This window comes from Chlamydotis macqueenii, chromosome 4 (genome assembly GCF_036417535.1).
Source record: "Chlamydotis macqueenii isolate bChlMac1 chromosome 4, bChlMac1.mat, whole genome shotgun sequence".
Lineage (NCBI taxonomy): Eukaryota > Metazoa > Chordata > Aves > Otidiformes > Otididae > Chlamydotis > Chlamydotis macqueenii.
Genome location: NC_141559.1, coordinates 39212279 through 39237270, shown reverse-complemented (window position 1 = coordinate 39237270; position 24992 = coordinate 39212279). Strand labels below are relative to the sequence as shown.

Here is a 24992-nt window from a genome sequence, read left to right as displayed (position 1 = left end):
AAGGTCCTCTTGCTGACATACTAAACTTCATAACCCACCTACTCTGAGTACTTTTGTACTCCCTCATGTGTTAGAAAAATCACATATGTCCACACAGGAATCCTTAGTTATGAAGTAATAACCATGCATTTGTGTAAGACTAAAGGGAAAACCTCGATCAGTTCCTTTGAGGACAGAGGCCTCCTTATAAACCTCAGCAGCAGAAAATCCAGAACACAAGAAGAATACCCTACAGAATTTGTACTACAGTCAATCATGAGGCTTAGAGCTTCCCAGGGCATTTAATCAAGGATGAAATACACTTCAGAAATCAGTACTTTCATAGGTGCATGTTGTCCTTTATTTCTTGGGTAACAAGAGAGACTAACTTCACTTAAATCTAAAGAGACTGTAAGAAAAAAAGCTAGTTGCAGCTTAAACTACAAAACAACTTCTTTCCAAAGTCTGAACACTAGTTGCAATGAAAACTTTCTTCACAGTTGGAAAGATGGCATGAAAACTTTGCTGAAGCTTCGAAGGAATCACATAATGACAGCCTACTATTTTCTTTGTCACATCACCAACAGTCGGGAGACTTAAGACAGACATTTTCAAGCCTGAGGTGAAGGCTTATTTCACATTTGGTACCTGAGGAGATCTACCCAATTTTAAGCAGTGTCTATAAAGGGTGATATTGTAGTGATACAAAAATGGTTGTTCCAACTGCTAAAGATCTCCAAGACCAAAGTCACTTCTAGATCTGAGTAATAACAGCTAATTAAATAAATACCATGAAACAACTAGGAAAAAATAGACAGTAAGGAGCGTTGCGTAAGTTTTCCTCAGTTAGCCTTTGGCTCCCTGATTGATTCTAGGAAGGAGAAAAAAGAAAAAAAAAAAAAAAAAGAAAAGAAAAGAACTATCATTCATTCCCCTTAGGTCAAACTGGGAAAATGGAAGACCCTGTTGGTCCCTTTAGACTGGTATGAGAGCAAGCTAATTAAGCCCAACTCTACTGGACTTTCATTTCTTGGAGGCATCATGGACATAATGAGAGGTGATGGACTATACGAAGAGCTAAAGATTATGACCTTCTTTACTGCCTCATTTCCTCTCCAACTAATTTTTGGGTATCTATTGAGAAAAAGATCAGAAGAGGTCAAGGGGGATGTTGGCTTATCCAACAGATCTATACCTTTACAATGAAGTAACTCTCCCTCCCATATTGTAACTGCTTCATCACACACGCCTGCACACACATACCACCCTTACTACTGGAAAGAAAGTGGGAAGACTTGGAGAAGTGCTTACAAGATGACTGGCTCTGTTTCAGGTGGCCTTCACAGTTTTTTCTACACTGTTCTGGGGAAAAAGCTTCCAGTTGATCTTTACAATACAAAGAGAAAAAACTAGAAAATCCTTAAAGTTAACCACATTAACTACTGAATTCTTTCTATTTTTAACAGAATATTTTATTTTATCACTTTCTTTATGAAACATTAAGGAAAAAAAAATGCATCATTTTGAATAATAAGTTCCCTTTGTGACTAATGTCATCACTTAAATTGAAAATCCTAAATCTCCAATCTCCAAAAATGCAAGTGAAAAAATACTGAACACTGAAAAAAAAATTAAAAAAAAAAAACAAAATAAAACTTGTTGCACAAACCAGAAATATGTTCATGATCTGCTACAGTCCTCCATTAAGCTAACAAGGAAAGCAGCCAAGCTTAGCTCAAAAAAAAACAAACCCATCTTTTCTTTATTTCCAATAATGGTCGTTTAAGGGCTAAAAAGTAAACTAAAAAAATGAAATTACGAATATTTATTAGTGAAAATATTCTTTTTTTACATCTTAATTTATAAGCCAATACCACTACAAAACACAAAGAACACTGGCACTCATTAAATTACTTGCAAAAGTTCCATTAGCTCGAAAGATTTTCTCCTGTCATTATATAGGCACACCTGATCCATCTTTTCCACAGAGAGAAAACATGGCTGGGGTTTTGTTTTACATTAGGTTTCAACTCACTGGGCAAAAGTCTACAATATAAATAAACTGCTATGAAATTCAATCCATGTAATTATATTATGTATTTGTTTGGTAAAGAATTATCACATATGTATACAACAATTACAACTACTACATGCACACAAATCATACATAAACCTAAGGTAGTAAAATTATTTGCTCATACTCTACTAACATGAGTGCAAATGACCATGAAAAAGCTCAAAACTCCTTCAGTCTAAGATTTTTACTGCTCTCTCTCCATATTATTCTTTCATTATCTACTACAAAATTTACAGCACAGCAGTCCACATCTATCACAGGAGTCAGTCTGAGCACTATTCCTCCCTCAGGATGAAAAAATGTAATGTTGCAGACAACGCACATCACCAACAGCTTCCTCCTCTATTGCCAAGTAATCACCTTTTTTTATATCCAGAACAGAACAACATTTGCTGAGACCACAGGCATGCAGAACAAGGACTCTAAACGGGATTCCTAGGATGTAAATTGTAGAACAGATTAGAGGACCTGAACTCACCAGGAGTACTAAGGTACTGCACAGGACTTAACCAAAGCTGGAAAGTTCAGTAGGACCCAGTTTACCTGAGTCGTTTCTGATGTACTTGCATTACCCACAGCCCTGCACTGCAATGGGCGATACAGTCAGAAAGACTGACTTAATCTTAAGGTAAAATCTCTTTATTTTGCAGACAGTAACTTAGGGGCAGGCTGCACAGACTCTCTGGTTTGAGAGATAAAGGTTTGGCCTCTCTCAGGAATCCTGGAAGGTGGACCTCTCTTCTACAAGTTACCATACAGACTTGTGAGAAAACAAAGTTGACATTTTGAAACTTTCCAAGTGCTACACACATCCTGGGAGGGTCTCAGAAAGGATGTTCCTGGTTTCCTGCACCACCAGGAGTATCTGGGCAGACATCAGAGGGCACGTCGGGCTGCGGGCAGGAAGCCATCGGGCTGAGGACAGGATAAGGCAAAGAAAGGCTGGTGAAGGAAAGAGCTGAGCCAACACGTCTTCCCAAAACAGGCAGGGGGAATAACATGCTCACAGGCTTAGATCTCCTCGCTCTTGAACTGGGATCTGGTTTCTAGTTATTCTGGTAACACACGTGACAGGTATAGGAAGCCTTTAGAGGCATAAAGGAACAGGTATATGCTTCCATATAGGACGCATTAATGAAGCATGACAAACAAGAGCGAGCAGCCATAGAGGAGAAGCAGCAGTGAATGATTTGCTTTCCCAAGTCAATACAAGACAAAAGTAAAGTATTTTTCTTGGCAAATACAAGCCGGCACACAATCTATATAAACTCAGCATCCACTTCCTCTCCAGTCACGCTACAGAGTTAGTCACTTTATGAACTTATTTCCTAAAATAAAAGTAATATTTAAGGACCTTACTGATTGGCACCTGAAATATTTCTAAGACTTGGGTGGGCTAAACACAACGGATTATTTATTTTATTTTGGTAAGGACTTCTTATCCTAAAAGAAATTCTTTCATGTGCAACATTTGACAAACAAATTTAGTTACAGCATTAATATTTAAAAGGAAATATTCTCAGCTCAATGCTGAAAGCATCTCAAGATTCAGCTTCATGATTTATTAAAAAAAAATCTTAAAAGGCTACGAACATATTTTCACTGCAAACAGTTTCTCTCAAGGCTATAGAACTAAAACTTACTAGGATGCAAAACACAACGTATCATTACTTCAGATTTCAACAGTAAAGATCTAATTAATAGTATAGTTTTAAAGAAAGAAAACATTTATTTTATTTATCAATTGCAAGATGAGATGGTAATCTTTCTAAATAATTGCTTTCTACTTAGCCATAATGATCAGACGTCCACCCTACTGAACAGAAAAATGCCATTATATACAGAACATAAGAATCAGAGGAACAAAGATACTGAGCTTTACCTAAGACCTATTAAATTCAAACCAAAAAAAAATAACATGCAGATGATATGGTTAAGGTTTACTGGTTTTGTCTTCGGAGAGAATTAAAAGGCAAACAATTGAGAGAGAATGACTGATCCAATTTCTTGGTTTCAAAAAGTATTTCTGTTAATTTACTCTCTGACTTGACCCCAGAGAATTCAAGTTACAGCCATTTAATTTTGTTGTTGGGTTTTTTGGCATTAATTTAACATTGTTACATTACATTCCCTTATGACTGAAATTGAGGTCAGAAACTAATGATTTACCACAATATGAGAAATCATTAAATCAAACAATACTTGGTACCATTAAGTTAAATTCAAGAATTAAAGAACCTTATCAGTTTCCACAGCTGAACTTATAAATTCATTTTCTTAATAAATGTTTCATCAAGTATGCACATTAACACAAAAACATGGGGTTACACTCCACAACACCTATTCATATTCCTTGATGTTAATATGGACATAAGTTATTTTAACAATTACTTTGACACTGTACAATTACACAGCTCTCAATAACTATGCCAAGACAAATGAGATATTAATTGTAGATTAACTAAAGAAACAGGGTAATATTTTTAAGATCACTAGGAATGCATTTTTTTAAATTAAATTTAGAAGAATATTTTAAAAGTAAATGTTCTTCACGTAAAAACTTCAGAAAATCATTAATTCTGTCTGAACACTAAACAAAACATATCATAGAAGTCATACACCAAGTTGGTGATTACATAAAGAAGTATTTCTCTAAAGTTTCTGTAGAGTTGTTTTTGGTTTTTTTTAATCTCCTAGATATTCAGTGATGCTTTTCACAGTTATGAAAGTTTTGCTGAAAATCTTTGCAAAAATTTACTTCCAACTTATCTAGAGAGTAACTGTATGACTATAACTACATGCCACCTACAACTGTGTCTCTAGAGATACTTGTTATTTTTATGTTAAAGTGAAAATCTTTGGAATAAAAGGTACAAAACTCTATAGAAGACTTGGAGAAGAAAAATGATTTTACATCTTCTTCACCCTTACAGTATAAATCTAAATCCTGTCTTGAAGTAATCCTCTCTTCAGAAGAGATCCTGGCAAACATACTTGAGTGGCATACACTATGCCTAAAGTGTTCAGTTACTTTGACACTTTACACAAAAATAAACTTTCGCATTATTGCAATTACTGTCTAAATTGAACTTGGACCCTTTCATAGCCTATCTTCTCCCACAGAAAAGCCTACAAGGTTATTCACCTGAAGCAGACTACATGCTACAAGTATGCTCACAACTGAACTTGTAGGTATTTCCACAGATGATGCTTCTCCCATTGTTTAAATGGCTACATTTGCATTTTTAGAAGCACCACAAACAAACTTTACTCCTCTTCCAGTAAACAATACTTCACGTAGAACTGGTCTGGTTAATTTTTTAATTATTGTTTTGATAGAACATCATTTTAATTAGATTTGATTCCTTTTTTCCAGAATAACAAATTCCTATACTTTCCTATCAGGACAAATCCTCCCCTGACATTGCGAGAACTGTAAACATCAAGTGAAGGATGTAGACTTCCTCATTTTGTTTTATTTCAGATTTTTTTTCCAATTTATATTTAGAGTAAGCACGCAAACCCCCAAATGCTCTAGGGACCCTGTGAATCAGTTTCACAGTAAGTCTCTCCAAGCTCAAGCTGTTTCAAATGAAGAGCACAGAGCTTTACAACAAGAAGCCCCTTCAGAAGTATAAAAACTTTAAAAAGCTGTCACCAGTTCAACCTCCCCATCTTTTACAGGACAGCCAGGAGAGAAAGCCCCAAAAGGCTGGCACCTGGTCTCTACAGGGTCACGAAATTGGAATATAACCCCCAACTCAGCCCAGCACAGGCTACTCAACACATATTTGTTTCTCCCTGACAATGAATATGTTCTACATTTTGAAGCCAAGACATCTAGGAACTGTAAAATACCACAGCAAGAAGAAAAATCCCTCACGTTACCAGGTCTTAAATCTATAGTTTTGAAATTCTGATCTGTAAATATCACAGTTGCTGTTATACATATGACAAATCAGACAGACAGAAAGATGAGGTGAAGCACTGGAGTCAGGAACAGAACCTCCTCTACCTCATAGGTCCCACCATGGACATCTGCTAGAGGGGTCACACTGGCTCTCCATGCTCAAGTTCAGGAAGATGTCCTCCCTCCAAAATCACAAATTACGAACAAAATTAATGAAGGGCAATGTTGAAATGTTGTGAAATTCTACATTGCTGACTCAGATCCAACAAACTATGGCCATACACGTCAAGTCACTGTGCTACAAATTATTTGCTAAGTTTTCACACATCAGATCTAGTACATGGTGGATAAAACGCTGAAATTATTACGATTGAAACAAAAAATAATTTTTTGAAATCTATTGAGCATTGCTTCAGACAAAAACTGACAACAAGAAATAGCACGGGCGTTCAGCTGTCAACATCAAAAATGTTGGCAATTGCACCTCCCATCAGCATCCATTCCACTCTTACCTGGTAGATATCAGAAAGGCTGCTGCTTCCTGAATCACTAGTGATGCTACATCCTGAGTGACTAGATGAAACGTGGGTCACCTGTGGGTGGAGACTGTCAGTAAGGTGCAGCTTTGTGAAATCTGCAGGAAGCTATAGGTGGAGCAGAAAAAGCATCATTACAATTTGAGGTAGATACACAGCAAAACTAATTTAAATCATTTACGTCACGCTTTACTTTCTGTCAGTACCAAGTATATTAAGAAAACCATTAAGGATTGAGAATGCAGCATAAAAGTTTGAGTTTTGCAGTTTTTTTTAATTCATGCAGAGGTCAGCAAAATACCACCAAATATAAGAGATTTTAAAAAAACCATATATCTGAGTACAAACACCAGTGATGCAAAAAGCCTTATGCCAAAACTCTTCAGTATTTTCCTACGGGGTATGGATTGAACTAAAGACCCTATGAATAATGTGCTAGTTTCAGTATCAATGGTCTCCTCTAGAATGGGATTCACAGCAAGTAAAGTCACATACTTTAAAAAACCCCAGGTGCTACTTTGGATTTGGCTAACTTTTTTGCTTCCGAAGCTGATGAAGTACATTACAGACAAGTAAAATCCCAGGCACTGAACTATCACACTTTGAGCCAAATAATATGATGGCAAATAGGAAATGTGGGAAGACTGACACAACTGCCAAGAGCTACAATTCTGAAATGAGTTTGCGCACACACGTTGCTGAAGAAGGAATCAAGACAGTAAATTCGATCTTTTAACAATCATCCACCAAGACCTGTGATGTATATTTTTACTATTGCTTTATGCACACAGCTCCTATGAAAATCTATAAGAACTGTAAACATTGCCAGACTGCAGAAAGTGAACTTTGACAAAGGAAAATATTTGTTGTCTGAAGCAACATTTAAATGCTATTTCAAGGGCAAATTACTCCTCTCCCCAAGAAGCTTGCATCTCACTGCTAGTTAATAAAAGTATGTTAATGTATCAATTCTGGTATGCAATAAACACATCAATAATTTTTTAAAAAACCTAAACTCAAACTTCGCTCATTATGGGGTTTTTTTTTCATTTGTTTCAACTCAGGCAAGGCAGATAGTCTCTACCGAGGTGCATTTGTATGAAGGATGTCATATACTCTTCAGCAGGGCCTGTTGCAATAGGACAAAGGGTAATGGCTTTAAAATCGAGGGAGGTAGATTCAGATTAGATAGTAGGAAAAAACTCTTTACACTGAGGGTTGTAGAACACTGGAACAGGTTGCCCAGAGACGTGGTGGATGCCCCATCCCTGGAAAGATTCAAGGCCAGGTTGGATGAGCCTCTGAGCAACCTGATCTAGTCAGGGATGTCCCTGCTCCTTGCAGGGGGGTTGGACTAGATGACCTTTGAAGGTCCCTTCCAACCCTAACCATTCTATGATATACACTGTGTCCATCCATGTCAGTTACAAACACTACACCTTGGTGCTATTACCGTTATCCCTAGGAGTTCATTCAGCATTAAGATAAAATAGGTCGATCAGTATAAAAGGTTATGAAAAAAGTCACCTGCAAGTCATAAGAGCTCTATACAGCTAAAGGTGATTTTACTGCTGTTTGCCTGGTTTAAGTCTGTTTATGGAACACACTCTGAAAGAACTTTGGCTTTAGGATTTGTGGTAAAAAATAGCACAGACAACCGGAAATCTTAGTCTTATTTAGACTGGCATTTCCTATTCTAATACACCTGAAAAAGATTTCTTCCATATTACAGCATGACTGCGTCAGTGACAGCAAAAATGGCTATATTTTAAACAACCCTTTCTTAATATTTCACCGGAAAGAGGAGTTAAAAACAGGAAGCAGATATTAATAATCCTAAAAAGCTTCAGCAAGCCCAGAGCTAGAGCTGATCTTCATATACCAAACAACAAAGAATTGGCAATTAACAAAAGCAACACTCTAATACCTACAGCTATGGATGCTGCCTCCAGAAAAATCTAGTTACGCTCACCACTGCTGATGAGAAAACAGAGCATTACATAGTGCATTAGTTACAGTCTCTGTTGTCTCTACTACTTCGCTTCTCAATCTGTACAATTGAATTATCACAAAACTGAACAGTATATACGGATATTTGGGTCATTATATCAATTTTTTATCACAATTTGAGCCATTCTATAAATAAGTATACATTCCATAGGTAGAATGTATTGTAAATTAACCACCACAGTTTTTGTAACGTGCCAATGACTACTCCTGAAAGCACAACCTCTTAGAATTAAAGCAGTCCAAGTTTATTTCCAAGTAGAAATCCTACACATGATTAATATACATGCACAAATCATCTAAGATTCGCACATTTAATAACAACTTTCAAAGATATAGAATTTTGAGAGTTTAAAATTTTATAAAATAATAACTATTTCAATCCCAAATATATATTAACTCCATAGGGAGGTGCATGTCAACATAGTCTTGTGCTCAGCCAAACATGTTCAATTTTTTATAGTGCCTTGTAAATATCTCCTTGTCATTAACAACTACATTTATTATTAATCAATGCAATTAACAATTCTTAAGACCCTTACAAAGCAAACCCAGTTAGTATGGTAAAAAATGAAATCAAGCTACGTTTAATATAATCACTGCCCTTCGTGTTTTAAACGAACAGCAAGGATTTCTGTTTTGTTATTACACAGGCAATGGGGAGAGGCAGGGAATCCCACAATAACCAATGAAACACATGGCAAATGAAAGCAAGCTTCCTGAAGTTTTTTGGCTGTAGACAATCAGCTGAAGGTTTGGCGATTGCTGGTTTCAGAATAACTCCTCAAGCCAAAACCATGCCGCATGAGCTGGACTTGCCAAGCGGTGATAGCAGCAGATCAGAAGCAGTCATTTTACCTAGGGCAACCCAACTAATCACTTTGATCCTAATCAAACAGGACTATTCACAAGCAGAAAGCACATGCTCACATCTTTGCAGAATACCACATCTCTGTGCTACACGCCTGAAAGCAGCATCCGCTTCAACTGCCCTGCCCCCAAATAAGTTAAGGTGAGAAGTCGTGTGAGGAAAGAAAAAAATTTCAAAAATTAAATAAGCTAAGACATTTATTGTTAGCGCAATGAAAAGTGCGTCTAAGAACTACATGCATTTCTAGCTTAGTCACATACTGCTATTTAAGATATTTAATGTGCAGAATTGTACACAATGGGAAAAAAGCAAAGCATGGATGACAATGATTGAAAATGAACGTGATTAAAAAAGAGCATGACGAAACAGTGCTATTGTATCAGTGAAAAAAATGGCTAGGAACATCAATCACTGCTTTTGGGAAACATAACAGTTAACTTCACCACTATAGGTATATTTGCTGTGCTACTATCACTTTATCATGAAATTTTTAAGCAGCTAATGCTTATATACAGCTACCATTCCATTCAACAGTTTAGTACTCGAGTATTTAGTATCACAGTAAAAATAGAGGTTTTCATATAGTGTTTTAAAGCGCATACAGGCTAGATGCAGTGCATGTCTTGTCCTCCCGGCCATGCAGCCATACGAGAACATCTAAAGAAAGACCCCTTGCCTGAGTAACATCACCTATCACAGACTAACAGACACCACAAATGGCATCAGAATGGAAGAGTCCTTTATATTTTGGTTTGCATTTTCATTAAATGATGGCTAGTTTCAAGAAGTCATTCAAAGTAGCAAGGAACAAAAGCAACTTGTGTATTTTGCATAAGAAGCACTTACATGACAACATCAAACACTGAACTACATCTTTGCTGAAGCCAGCAGCTACCCTATTTCTTAACTTCGTTACTGAACGCTTGCAGTCCCAGTACATCGCGGTTTAGCCCCACTCAGCAGCTAAAACGCCGCACAGTCCCTCACTCTGCCTGCTCACTGGGCCTCCAGTGCGACAGGAAGGAGAACTGGGAAAGAAGAGAAGATAAAACTGGTGGGTTGAGATAAAAACAGTTTAAGAGAACAACAGAGGAAAAGAAAATAGAGATGGAAAACAAACAAAAAGCAAACAAACAACACACCCCAGCAACAGAAAATACTGAAGCATGTAATTTACAGTGCAACAGCTCACAGTGCATCTCAACGCCCAGCTCCCCTCAGCACGGTCCCCACTTTATACACTGAGCATGATGTCACAAGGTATAGAAGAGCCAATTTGGGTAACTATCCCAGCTTCTGGCTAATTAGTAACCTATCCCAGCTGTGTCCCCCAAACACAGGTGCCACCAGCTCCAGCTCCTTTCCAGCTCAGGTGAAAATTAACTCTGTCCTAGCCAGAACCAGGACACAGCATCAGAAAGAATTAGCAAGTAGAGTAAAAACTTAGCAGGGTAATTTAGAAAAATAAATGCAAGATTTGTTCTTCAGTAAATACAGTTTCAAAATACATTATATTTACACTACATTAAACAATTAATAGTCATTAAAAGGGTCAGATAACTGTCATCATAACAAACTTTGTTAAGTGAGAAAATGGAGCTAATGAAGCATGACATAATGGAGGGAAAAAAGTTTTTAATACAAAACATGAACTGATAAAACAGTTAACATGAAAGTCCTAATCTTAATTTGACAGAGGTCAAACCAGTATTTTATAAACATATATACAGCTCTTAGTAAGCGTGCATGCCTGCGAACATACACACATTTAAACAGTTCACACGCATGCAACGAAAACGGAGGAAAAACAGTACATCTGTGAACCCCACGCTTTTACTTCATGAAAACCATAAAACAAATGAAAAGGTAAACAATTGTGTGAATCTTAAGGACAAAGGTATCTCCATTTTGAACTGTACAATACCTTACACCCTATCACATCTTCCCATCTTAAAAGCAGCACTTTACGACTTCCACCCTCAAAGTGAGTCACAGCTTTATGCATGCAAAGCTAACAATTACTTTGCTCTGAATAGATTCCTCCTATTTTAAGAACATCATGATTTTCTACCGCCCTACAGCATGCCTTTCTGTATAACAAAAGGCAATGAATATGTATGCTGTTTCTGGGACTGTGATGGCCTTCTCCTCTTATTCTCTTGGCCAAATGCTTTAGCTCCGCTGTATTCTGTGCAACTTCTACTCAATAAATCATTGGGCTCATCCTCCCAATACTTTAAAAAAAAAAAGTCAGAATATTTACTAGATACAAATTAAAAATCTTCAGATATATCATAAAAAAATGAAAACAACAAAACATGAGTAAATAGTATTCCTCTTGGTTTTTTGTTGTTGTTTTTTTTTTAATTTCATTTCTGGTTTTGTTTTGCATTTATTTTTCATAAATACAGTTATATGTGAAAACAAGTATAAATGCACCAATGGGAAAGATATGCACACAAATATAATTCTAAAATACAAGCGGAATGCTGGTTGGAGAGCTCCAATATACCACTCATTTCAGAGCAAACATATCAGTAAGCACTTTATAAACAAGGTCTTCTACTGAAGGCCAGTCAGCACTTTATGAAAGATTTATAAAGCCTGCAAAGTGACTGAAGCACATCTGCAGAAAAATGGAATTTAAGAGAGCAAAAGGTGTAACATTCTGTTATGCAATTCCCGATGAATGATCCTACAGGCAATTAGGTGCCACTGAGATGGGCCAAGCAAGTAGAGCAGACATTGGACAACACAAAATATCATCTTTATAAACTATTTCCACTTTCTGAAATTAAACACAATCAAACACTGATGCTTCACCCTCGAACCCATGCATCTCAGCATTTATTCTGTAGTACCTCTTTGCTAGTAAAATAATAAAAGTCAGCATAATACAAAACCAATGTCATTTCTTTCTTTTATAGATGATGCAGTTAGTCCCATAAATCTAAATAAGTAAATTACAACAAAGTTATTTTGACACTGTGTATCTTTTCATAAAGGAAGAGCAACAGCAGTCAAATAAAATAAACACTATGTGTTAGTCTTTCCCATTTTTCCTCCATCAAGATAGACATTTTGAAATTTTTATTGCACTACAGAAGTCTAGATTACCAACCCAGTATTCTTCATTATCCTATCAATTGAGTAACATTTTATTTCAGTAATTTAATGTAAATGTTCCTTTTTATATTAAATGTTTGTAGATCTGTTGTATGCGTTTTATGGATATACCCAGATTTATGATAGCTAATGACTGAAGGAAGAAATACTTCTAATAATGCTGGTTATTCAACAACATGCTATTTCAACATAATTCTTTCGCTAACCAAGAGAGACATCAAGGAAAACATTTTTATGGTTCAGCGATTTAAAACACAGCAGTCAATGTAAGTAATTACAGAAGAATAAAGTAATTTCTATCGATTCAGTCTACAGACATGATGCAGGCTGACATGTCCAGTGCACAGTTAAATTTAAAGTAAAAGTTTAGACTATATAAAGTTCAAATTATGATGCAATCCCCACAGAAGCAGGATTTCCTTGTACTTAGCGGTCAGATGGAAAATATTAAGAAGTTTCTATGCATTTTCCCTGAAAACTTCAGCAAGAGTGAAATAAAAACCCTCTGACTTGAGATGTCTTCTGTATATAATTCACTTTGTACAACAGTATCTCACATATCTTGAATCTCCAAATTTTCCTCACATAGACATCTTTATGTGAAACTGGCTCAGATCTCATGAAGGACAGCTCTTAAAAATATTCTTCATCTTGAGTACAACACAAGACACAATTCGTGTTCTGAAAATACTGCATTTGGGCACTACTGCTGCTAAGCAGTTGTTTATATACAGAGTCCACTGCAGAACACATCCTAACAAAAAAAATAAGCATTATAAGGATCTTCTCTGGCAAGCTCTTCATATTTTCTTGCACCAATACATTGCTACAGGTACTCGTCCATAAAACTGTTCAAAGGTTTAAGCCAACACAACATGATCTGCTGGTCTCAGAGAGAGAGAGCAAGTGCACAGGAACTTCATTGTGTTTCCCTTACAAAACAGAGTGACTGCCACTTACTGTGCATCTCATAGCTCTCAGCGGCTAATCCTATGAGCATTTAATGCATTGAACATAATTATCCTTTGCTTGAAGGATTATTGACTTCTGCAGTGGGGCAGAGGTGGTGAAATGTAAATGGGTATCTGGGGAACGGAGTAAAGCTCTCAGGGACAACTCTTTTCAAAGGAAAAGTATGAAATGCATCACTGACACGCACACACTCTTATTTAACATAACTACCTTATCTGTGGTAGGACCACATCGGTTAGTATTTGCTTTTTCTTTTGACAATTTGTGTCACAGATTCAATGCAGCACTTCATATTCAGAAGTGCCTTCTTCAGGAAATCTGGCATAAACAATATTCCTTCTGCAAACATGGATATCAATTTATTGGCAACAGCTCAAATGATGCAAAATAAAAGCAGGGGGGAAATTGTATCATACAGGTATTTTCAGTGACTGTGAACCAAGAATACAAAAGAAAAAATGCAGAATGGATTTGAACTAAATCATACTCAACTGAAACACTTAACGAACGCATACTAAATTTTCCAAAGCTCTTCTCCGGGTTTTGAAATTCTAAACTCAAACCATTATAACTTATTTTAAATTAACAGCAACGAATCTGCAAGATCAGAATATTTTTATTTAGAACCTTATTCAGAAGTCTGTCTCAGTCAGAAAATACCTAGTAAAAGTGTAATTTCTTCACTGAGCAACAAAGGGAAATTTAGTACTTTTAAAATATAGCGTCTGTCGTGATTTTAAAGTTAGAGCAGTTCTGCTCCAGGGATCAAAATAAAGAGACCGCTCTACAACTGTTTTGACTGTGGATATACATTCAAGTACCGACAATCCTCTGACAACCTCAACTGCATGGAGAAACACGGTCTCTCCTCTCGCAGCATTTAACTCTTTACCTCATTTCGCGTTAATAACAAAGCGGTGCTATGAGATAGGCTGATTTTACAGAGAACATCATTCCTCAGACACTATGTACATTTTTTTTCCATCTCCTTCACAGAAAAGGAGATCTGTCTCTGCCTTTATCTTCCACTTAGTTGCTGAAAGATTTTTGTTCTATCTGCTAAAATTTTCCTCAAACAGTGCAGTGGGAGTGAAACCTTGCAGAACTGAGTATGAGGGCTTTTCAGGTTTTCCTCCTCTTTTTTTTTCCACTAACAGTATCTGGCACTTTATATTGATTGGTTTGGTTTATTTTATAAATATCTACAATTCAGATCAGATCTCATCCTTGAACAGCAGTTGTAAGTATGAGAAACAGAATCTCTACTCCAGTATCACAGACAGACTGTATCACTCTTGGTAGGACCCCACTGCCTCACCAAGCGTTTTGGAGCCCTAACAGAGTCTGCACAGCCCACATTCGCACACAAATTAACAGCTTCCCAAAAACACTGAATAAAATTGGGATGGGAAATCATGTTATGGAAGTCTACATAATGAAAACTGACAACTAGAAACAGGCACTCAATGGCAATCACAGCTTAGGCTGAAGGACAGACCATTCTGAGGCATCTCAATGGGCTTCTGAAACATCTCTAGGGCAGGAGCACAGAAAACTGAATTCAATGACCAAACTTCAGTAAAAGCTCCCCAGTATTTAATAGCAGTAGGTGTGGAGGACAAAAAAATTAATAAAGCCTGGCTTTGCAGAGATCTCTCTCTTGGGAATAACTGATTTTCATACTAACACAACGCATGTTCCAGTTGATGTTTTTCCCACAGTTAGATATTTCTAAATACTTCCTCTTATGGCTGTTTTGGTGTTTAATATGCTGAGAACTAAGTGGCCTACTTTCAGGACTTTTGGAGACCTATAAGGTTAAATTTTGAACTCTTTGGCCCGTTACAAGTAACTGTGGGAGAGGAAGGAATATGGAATCTGGTCACAAACTTTGTTTCCACAGGAAATCAGACAAAGGATTTATGCTTAAGGATGCAATAGCAAAAAAAAAGTTCAAGAATGCTTTATGTGGGCATGTATGTTTACAGGAAACGTTAGTTCAAACATTTTGAAGCAATATGTTTTAAATACAGCAGAATATTTTAATTGAGGGGATGCTCTTGTATACCTCAAATACAGAGTCATTTTGGTTTCCTTATACAGCAGTCTAACCAGGTACATGGGGGATGCTGAAGTGCAATTACACCTGAGGTAAAACTGATGGTATCTGCAGCCAGCCTCTTTTCAGCTTTAAAGCACCACTCAGGACTGAAAACCACTACAGACAAGCAATGAGTCTAGCCCAAAGGTGAAAACATCTATCCTGGACACATTTTAAAAGGTTAAAGCAAAGACCTGTGATACATATACAATTTCAAGTGTGGAAGCCTCCATCAGTAGGGCTTTCTTACACCATGTGTTGCTTTTTTTTTTTGTTTTATACCTGACCATGGAGTATTTAATTTCCCTACTACAACACTCTAGTGAATGTATCTAAGCTTGGTTAAATTTTTCAAACACTCACGAGGGGACATCTCAGTTTTGTGCTGCAGCTGTTTAATCTGTACTACTGCAGTTTACTACTGAACTACAGCACTGAATTTTAGTGCACTGAACTAACAGTAGTAAAAGAAATCAAACTGAATTGATTCTACAATAAAGAAAAATTAAATTAAGCACTAGCCAAGTAACTTTTTATTTTGTAAAGATGGAATATGAAAGATAATAGATATAGGAAAGATATTACAATTCCCCTCTTTCCAAGTCAGGGGAAAAAAAAAAGTGCTGGTAAAACCTGCTGGTGCAAAGAGACACTGTTGGTACAACTGATGACTCCTACTTGGAGTAAAAGAAATAAAATGCATTATGAGAAGATGCAAGATCATGCACTTTGACACAAACCCCAAGAATCTAGGAACTTATCGACAGTGAAAAGAGTTTCAGTGTATCAGCTAATCAGAAGGTGACTGAACTGTTAAGGTGATGCAGCAGAACCCCTCAGTGAGATCACAGCATGCATAATCCAGAAAAACAGAACTTCTGGGCTCTCCTCCATGGCGCCAGCAGAGATCTTATTTGGAAAAGCTGCACACATTCCCAGCTATTCCTTTTCAATAAAAATGGACTTAAAGCCATACACATATGCAGAGTCAGAGAAGAACTATCAGGATTATCAGAAGAAGAAAAGCTAGTATTTGAGGAAGTGCACGAGGAGCGCGGCTATTTGGCTGAAGCTGAGAGAGGGTACGATCACTATCTAGAAACAGGAAAGAGGAAAAAGAAATATTTCCAGTAAAAGGCAGTGCAGGTGCAAAGCCTAACGAGCAGGAAGTTGAAAGAAGGTTGCCACCTAATGAACGACTGAGATTCTGAAATCCAGACTTAACAGGAGCTGTGGTAGAGAAAGCTTTCAAACCAAATCTAGACTAAGTTATGAACGCACTGTGCAACAGTGTGTAATGGCAGTGACCCAGAAAAACCCTTCCAGATCCATGTCACTTCTCCAAGTAGAAAAATCTGAAGCCAGTCTGGTTTTTTTTATATACTTATCAATCAGAAGCAGACTAACCAAAGGAGGAAAAAAAAGACAAAAATCAACAGGATTAACACCCTAACATTTTAGATTTTCTTACTGGTAGCTTCTTAGTAAAGACTTCAGTATTCTGTACAATTCCAAGGAAAATATTTTTAAAAGATATAAATATGTAGAGAGTTGCTATACACTCTTCTACATATCCACAGATTCCAATGTGTGTACAGATTGGAAATCTCCACAAATGTGGAGATTTCCACTTGTACACTGAGCCTGACCTCCATAAAATACCAAGTTAATTGAAAGAAATTTGATGAAAATTTAAATAGAGACATGACAATTCACAAGCAATTAAACGTAACATTTTTTTGAAGTCTAATGGCTGCAGACATGTCAGTGCCTCCCTTGGAGTTTAACTAAAGGATTATCTTTGCTTTATAGCATCAAGGAATAGTTAACGAGAAAAGTCGTGGGATTTTTTTCCTAATACAACAACTTTGCTTTTCAGTAACTTAAGCAATAGCAGAGGAACATGCATAGTTTCTTCTGCTAATGACCAGCTTGAAATAAGAAATCAGGCACTGGGACTACTTGCTTTCCACGTGCTTGCTCTACAATGGAAGTTTCCTCTACTTCCTTTGTTTGACAACGAAAGATGCATATTTTTTTCTTCACCTCAAGCAAAAAAACTTGCTATTAAAGCACTTGCTCATCCTAGGTTTTACGAATATTCTACTTCTAGCATTCTTTGATGTAAAGCAAAAACGTGTATCATCATAATCAAAGTTTTGAGATTCTTAATCACATAATACTGAGCATTTCAAAATAATGATACAAATTTTAAAAGAAAAGGCAAATAATTTTCCTTAAAAATGGGGGTGATATTTTTAAAAATAAAGTCATTCCTGAAAGCAAGGTTATAGACAATACTTCTGAGACTGATGTACAGAGACCAAAAAGGTTTCCTATTTGCATTAGAAAGGAAGATATGTAATGTCTCGCTGTTTTTCTGGATAACACAAAAATGGCCCAGCAATGAGACAACTCAAAATATTTTTATATGACAAGCATTTCCCTTTATACATTACTAATACTGCAAAATCTTAAAATAGCATGGATTTTACCTCTTCTATGACTTTTTAATGCTATACTAACATGTCTACAAGTTAAACAGCTTTATTATTTACTTCATGAGTTTTGAAAGTGCAACTGTACTCATGCCACAGCAATATAACAGCACTGAATGTTGCTATAGCATCCCTAGCTTTCCTTGTTACATTATGTTATTTACAATTTCCCTCATATGGTAGCCAAAGAAAATTAATGAAAACTTCACACTGACACAAGCTTTTAAAACTAGATGTGGTATCATGCATTCCTAATACACCCAGAGTTTCTATCTGGTCACACAGAACAAGAATCTGACTTCTTTGAACCACTACAAATATTTACTAGTTTAGGCAAAAGACCTACTTGTGTGTGTTCCTACTATGATCATAGGAAGGGAAGAAGAAAAGGACCCTTTTTCTTCTTTTCACACATGAGCCTTTAGGAAGTGCAAAGGTGTTCCCTGAATTCTGGAGCACAGCACAACAACAACTGCGCAAAGCCATTTAAAATTATTTACACAAATTAACACAGAATCACCTTTTACATTAACAGTATTTCCACTGAATTTTGCAGAGTTTTTCTTTGTAGTGTAAGTATCAGTTATTCAAAACTGTAATATCAAATGCTAAGTTCAATTAGCCTTTTTTTTCTTGGTTGTTTTTTTTTTTTTTTAATTTCTTAAGTTTTCCACATGTCCACAACAACATATTCACAAGGTAAAGGTTTCCCAACTTCCTTCAATGACGAAGCAAAACAAGAAAGCCCTACATGTTGCCTGCTAAAACCAAGGCTGCTTTGGAGGAATGTGACATCGTCAATTGAAGCACCATGTTATTCTGCTTAAAACGCTGACATTCAGATGTGACTTCCAGAAATTCATCTATTTGTGCCTGTGCAGGTGTGCACACAGAGTTTAAATCATCCCTTATATTCCTGCCTTAGGTCAAGAGCATACTAAAAAAAAACAATTCATGTAGCAACTTATATATTCTACTGACACCATGAAATACTTCAATGGTGCCTATTTAGGAAGAGATTTTAAACCAGAGATTGCCAAGCTGCTGAAAAAACAAGCAGTACAGAAATCAGGTGGAAATTCTAGGAGTGATACCTGAAGCCCATTCCACAAAAGCAATTAGTGAAGTTCATGGTTTTTTCTCCCACCTACCAGAAGGTAAGCTACGGAGACCCAGGATGTGTGCATGTACATCACCTACTGCATTAGGTCACCTTGCAATAAGCAGAAAAACTTAGAACCAAATCTTAACCACTGATTTATGATAGCACTAGATTGGGTTTTGCTATAACACCCCACGGCACAAGAGATTAAGGAGGTTACTTTCTTTCAGAAAAGTGGTAGATGTTTTAGTCATTTACTACAATAAACATGTTTTCTCTGCATGCTTAACTGAATAAAACCCCAGCTGGAACATTGAACTTGCACTTAAAAAAAAAAACATATTACTCTTAACTCAGGAATTCCTAAATTTAGTTTTCCCTGGGTACTATCATCACAGAGAGAATAGTAACGTACAATACTAATGGAAGTTGCAGGTGTAGGAGTGACATTTAATTCTCTAAACAACCTCCTCCTTTAACAGGAAAGAGGTAGATAACTAGATTTTCTACATACTACTGTTGACCTGCACATCACTGTTTGTGAAACTACACTTCAGTAACCATTTATTTAGGAATAGCAGCTGTATTCAGGGACCTTGGAAACTCTCTGCTAAATGGAAATATCTGAAATCCTTTGCTCTGAAGTTCAGGAAATCTCCTCACAAAACTAAAAAAAAAAAAAAACAAACCAAAAAAAAAAAACCAAACAAACAAGAAAAACCCACATCATTACCAACTAAAAGAAAGTACTGTTTTGAGAACAAGCAAGAAACTCCCAGAGTCAGACAACAGAAAATGTTTGCAGAAGTCATACAGCAACAGGCAAGGAGAGGTACACCTTGCACACAGGCTTTTACGGTTATTAACAGAAACTAACACTGTTTTCATTTGAGTTTGCTTTTTATTCTGCTCCTACAGCTGTGAACAGCTTCACTTTTAAAAGAATTAGTATGAGTCTTCTCCATTGCCTTAAAAAATCCAGTTGACCACCATTGCCAGATGCAGCATGAATTATTGAAGCAGGACACTTTACAAAGGCTCCGAAAACCATACATTCATGGATTGTCCTTTTCCTTATAGTTCCTTAAAAGTGAGGACAATACAAAAAAGATCCATCTACATTATTTATTGATATTTCAACTATAAGTCCCCTATAGTCAGCTTCTTATTCAAAGGCCAAAAAACCAAGCTGAAAATCCACCGGTGATGTGGGTCAGAACTGAAAAGGCAAGCACGCCAGGGAGACACATCCATGTCTGACATCTGGCTCTCTCCTGAGCAATCTAGAAAGTAAAGAGCTACTGCCTGCCAAGTATTTGGAAGAGGTTTGGGTTTTTTTTTTCTCTAGCTCGTTATCAAGAATACATTAAGATTTAGAGGTCAAGCTGTACCCTGATCGTTGAAGCAGCAGAGGCAGAGAGTGTACAATGCAAGTCTGGAAGTACCTTAGCAGCCTACGTATAAGAAAAAAAGCAAATCAAGAGCACAAAAAATGGAGCTGGGTTAAAATGAGAATAAAGTTGATAGTTCAGCAAACGTAGGATATAGCTAACAAATAATTCCCACAATTCAGTTTAGATTTGACAAAATCTAGAATGATTATTTTTTTCAACCACAACCAAATACACGCAGTTTTTAGGTACAATGTCCTTCATTATCCTGTTTTCAAGCCATCAACCCCCCTACCAATACTAAATTTTTGGTCCAGTTCTGCAGCCATATTATCTTTTTCAGGCATTACCGTGCCCTTTCAAATCATCCCACTTTAGACCTTCCTGACACTCATGTAACTCCTACAGCATTCGGTAGGTCGGCAGGCACGCAGCAGCAGACAGGCATTTAGGAGACAATGCTATGGATGGAGCCCTAAGAGCAAAACCCAGCTCCCATTCTCCTGGCTCTGCAGGGATAACAGCAGCACAGAACAGTAAAAGCCTATTTTTAACTATAAAGCAAAGCTACATGACTAAATACACAAAGGGAGCAGATCTGCAAAATAGCACAACGTCATTTTTATGAAATCATTCTTCAGTGGAGGGAAAAAAAAAAAAGCTTTAATTCATTTTTCTTACTTGCAAAGTCACAGTTTGGATTCAAGCTACAAACTAATAAATCCTACCCAGTCGGTGTGTCCAAATGACCCAGCACACAGCGCCTACGCTTGTGAGCAAGCAAGCTGACAGGCTGCAGCCAGAGAAAATGAGGCAATTTTTATAGACTGAGTGAAAGAAATCACAGGCTGAGGAATTTTGACCACTGGGTTATTGTCTGGGTTTACAGTGTGGTTCCTGGCTGCCCATGTACCTCTGAAGGTCAGGTAACTGCAGCTACCAAGAGGACACATTACTGCTACCAAACACTGGCACTTGGTCACCAGCCAGCTCTGGGACAGCTGAAATAAGTTAGCTACAGGTGGAAAGTTCAAGTGCTACACAGAGCTACATTTTATGACTGTCGTAGCATTTGTTAGCCTATTAACAGATACTAAATGCAGCTATAATGTAACACTTGACACTTCTCTGCATCCTAGTCAAGAAGCAGGGGCTGAAACAGAAGGCTGCTGTTAAACCAGTTTTCATATTCCCCGCCCAAAGGAGAAGTGTCATCTCCATTACAAGCTGTAAATACCACGGAGGTATGCATATATTTGAGTGCAGAGTCAGAACCATTTTCACATTCAAGGCAAAATCTTCACATTTTGTCAAATAGCTGAGAGCTTTCTGTTGCCGTTTACCCTAGTTACTAAACTGGAACTCAGAAGACATGTAAAGAAAAATCAGAAAGCTCCTCCAAACGAAAGGAGGGGCACTCACACTCCCATCCGTTGCCCAGCACAGGGACCATGAAGCAGAGGGGCTACTGAAACTTGTAACAGCCCAAATTATTTTATACCTTTTTGAGGCACTCCAGACTGGCTTTCACAGGAACGGCATTATTACAGGAGCCATCAACTTGACTGCAGATAACACGGGACTCGGGAAAGGCTAGAAACTAGCCAGTCCAAGCTGTGAGATTCAGTAGGCTACTCCCCATTTAGGAAAATCCTCTTTCACTTTTCATGAAAAGGGAAATAAACATGCTAGGATGTTGTGTTCCAACATTTGCAATAGACTGTGGATCACAAACAGACTGATGCTCTTATTTTTAGCTTTTTGTTCACCTTAAGGCTTAGACCAAGTAGAGAATGCCAGGTTAACTAAATATTGTGAAGCTGGTTCACGGTAACAAGCTTCACATTTGCAGCAAAAGCAGCCCAAAAAGACAGAGAAAGACTTTTGGCCAAAGGCTGGATCCACGTTCTTGCATATTTCCATACTACACTAGTTTAACAACTAAGTCCAACATCAGAAGTGCAAATCACACACTACACCACACAAAATTTAATTCTACCTTCCAGTTATTTCATCAAATGCCATTGGTTGTGATCCTTCATCTTTTCCAAGGAAAAAAAAAAATGCAATAGCTCATCTCCACCCCTATGTCTCAGATGTACTAGGGACTAAGTAGCATCACTATTTGGGTCAGGCGCTATGTTAACCTAAGCCTATTTACCTTCAACATCACTCACATAAAAGCATTGTTATCTGTTGTCCTTCATCTGCCCTTCTAGTATTCCCATACAAACACAGGTTTAGGAAGGAATAACAAGCACTTTATATAAATTCCAGCTCCTGGGCATAAGATCAGCTTTCACAAGCAACCTACCGAGTGGAGACCCCTTCAGTACAGTTTACTCTTCCTGTGGTTCTCAGCTGAATCATCACCACCTCAAAACGAACAGCAAAAAAGACTACTGGCAAGCTGACAAAATTGGACGAACTACCAGAACTGGGATAGCATAGGAGTGCCAGTTACATTTCAGTAACAGACTGATGAGTTAAGCATGCAGAGGTTAGAATCTAAAAAGCCTGCAGACTTGTAGAGGTCATCTCACACTTCTCTTGCACTACAGCTACCAGACTCTTAAATACAACAGTGAAAATGAAGTGTGGCAGATATAAGGTTCTTTGGTCAAGGGTAAATCTTGAGACATCAATATTCCATTTTTCTCAAATCCTTAACATTAGCAATACTTATCATGTATGGTCTCCACAGTCAGGAGTACTTCTCATCCATCGGCAATAAAGAACACTGGAAACACTGCTTCAGTATTACTTTCATCTGTATGAACTCCTAAAACACCCTACTGTCAATATTTTTTTTTTCTTTCTAGTAGTATCACTTCTATTAACTTTTAAACTTCGAGAATGCTAACAATAATAGAAAATAATTGAAAAGAACTGATAGTCTGGTTATATATCTGCTGTTGCAACTAAGATATCAAAAATCAAAGCCAGACTTAATAAAACAATCCTGAGATCCTGATAATCTTGTATTTATCACACCACTGTGTATTCATGAAAGCGTTAGTAAAATTAGTTCAGCCTTTCAAACATCAAAGATGCTGTTAAGGACTAATCTGTAGTAATTTAGAGCCTAGAATATACCAAGGATAAAAAAAAAAAAAATCTAAGACAGTTGAAGAAAAACAAACTTTAAATAAGCTTAAAAAAATATATACTTAAGAGCTTCCAGCATCAACATCAGTCATTATCCCAGAGAGCTGGGTCTGAACCCAGTTTAAATATTTATCCAATTCTAGTTTAGAAATTAGAAATCACGGTTTCTAACGCTCATATTGTTAAATCATGTGCAGTTACCTTTTGATATTTCACTGATTTTGCAGACAACCTGTAAAGCTATCAAGTACAGAAGTATTTTGTAGATGAGCTTCAGGACATCTCAGCAGCAGATACAGAACATGAGATGCTTTCCCTTGCTTTTGCATACTGGCGTAGAACCATTAGCAGCAGGGGCAATCACAACTGCAAAACCCAGCAACACAACTGATCCTCTTACAAGCTATACATTTCTTGGCATATCACTATATGAGATTCCCTGCCTTAGCTAATTAAAAATGAAATTTCCAAAAATTTAATTTACTTCATCTTGCTGGAATATTTCTACAGGTCCACTTGTTAAACAGTTTCATTTATATCACTTGGAAATTGTTTAAGTACACACATAAGTACCACTGTTTATAACTCTTGAGTCAGTATTCTGCCAGGGAGTGCAAATATTTTGCAGGTGGAAAAACAGACTTGAAATACTGAGGCACAGGATTTCCTTAGCTGACTGTGCGTGCTTCTAGTTACAATGGTCCTCATGCTACTCTACGTGCATGTTCCTAATTCCCTGATACTTTACATCTACACCACTTAGCACATTATCTTCTGCTTTTCAGAGCTTCTGTTATTCCTCTGTCTTTATTAACCTGTAGAACGAGAAGTAAATCAATGAATTTCAGATTTTTTGTTTCTTTTGATGTTTGGGGTTTTTTTCAATTGTTGGGTATCAGCAGCTCTCACTTTCTGCTGGACTTTCAGCATGCCTGAAGATCAGGCAAGAGTGCCCACAACTCGGTAATGATAAATAGTATTGTTTTGTTGGTCTCAAATGAGCATTTTGGGAAAAGCTGACTTTCCTTTTCAGGTTCACACTTGTATTGTGACTGCAAATGACAAATTTCAGTGTGCATCATCATAAATATCACTTTGCAAGCACTCCAGCACCACCACTAGATTTGGCCATTTTGGAATGTAAACCAGAATAAGTAATACTGACTGTGTTAGTCTCCCAATTCTCATTGTGATGCCTGAGTTTTCCCTACCTCATAAACTTGCTAAACAAAAGCGCTATGGTAAGATTTTTCTACACCAATTATCCATGTTGACCTGAAAAAAATTCAGCTCCTTCTTAAGAAGGTAGAGAAA

General features: G+C 37.1%; 1 protein-coding gene across 6 annotated transcripts in view; it reads right to left on the bottom strand.

The window, feature by feature from the left end:
* Positions 1-24992, bottom strand: part of RAPGEF2 (Rap guanine nucleotide exchange factor 2) — a 195661-nt gene that overhangs the window by 42705 nt on the left and 127964 nt on the right. For 5 of the 6 annotated variants that reach the window (XM_086746425.1, XM_086746423.1, XM_086746427.1 and 2 more), the window contains one exon: positions 6479-6610. The exons of the other annotated variant lie outside the window; for it this stretch is intronic. In XM_086746425.1, the coding sequence (XP_086602551.1) occupies positions 6479-6610 (132 nt within the window). The remainder of the gene's footprint in view (positions 1-6478; positions 6611-24992) is intronic. 6 annotated transcript variants of the gene reach the window in all.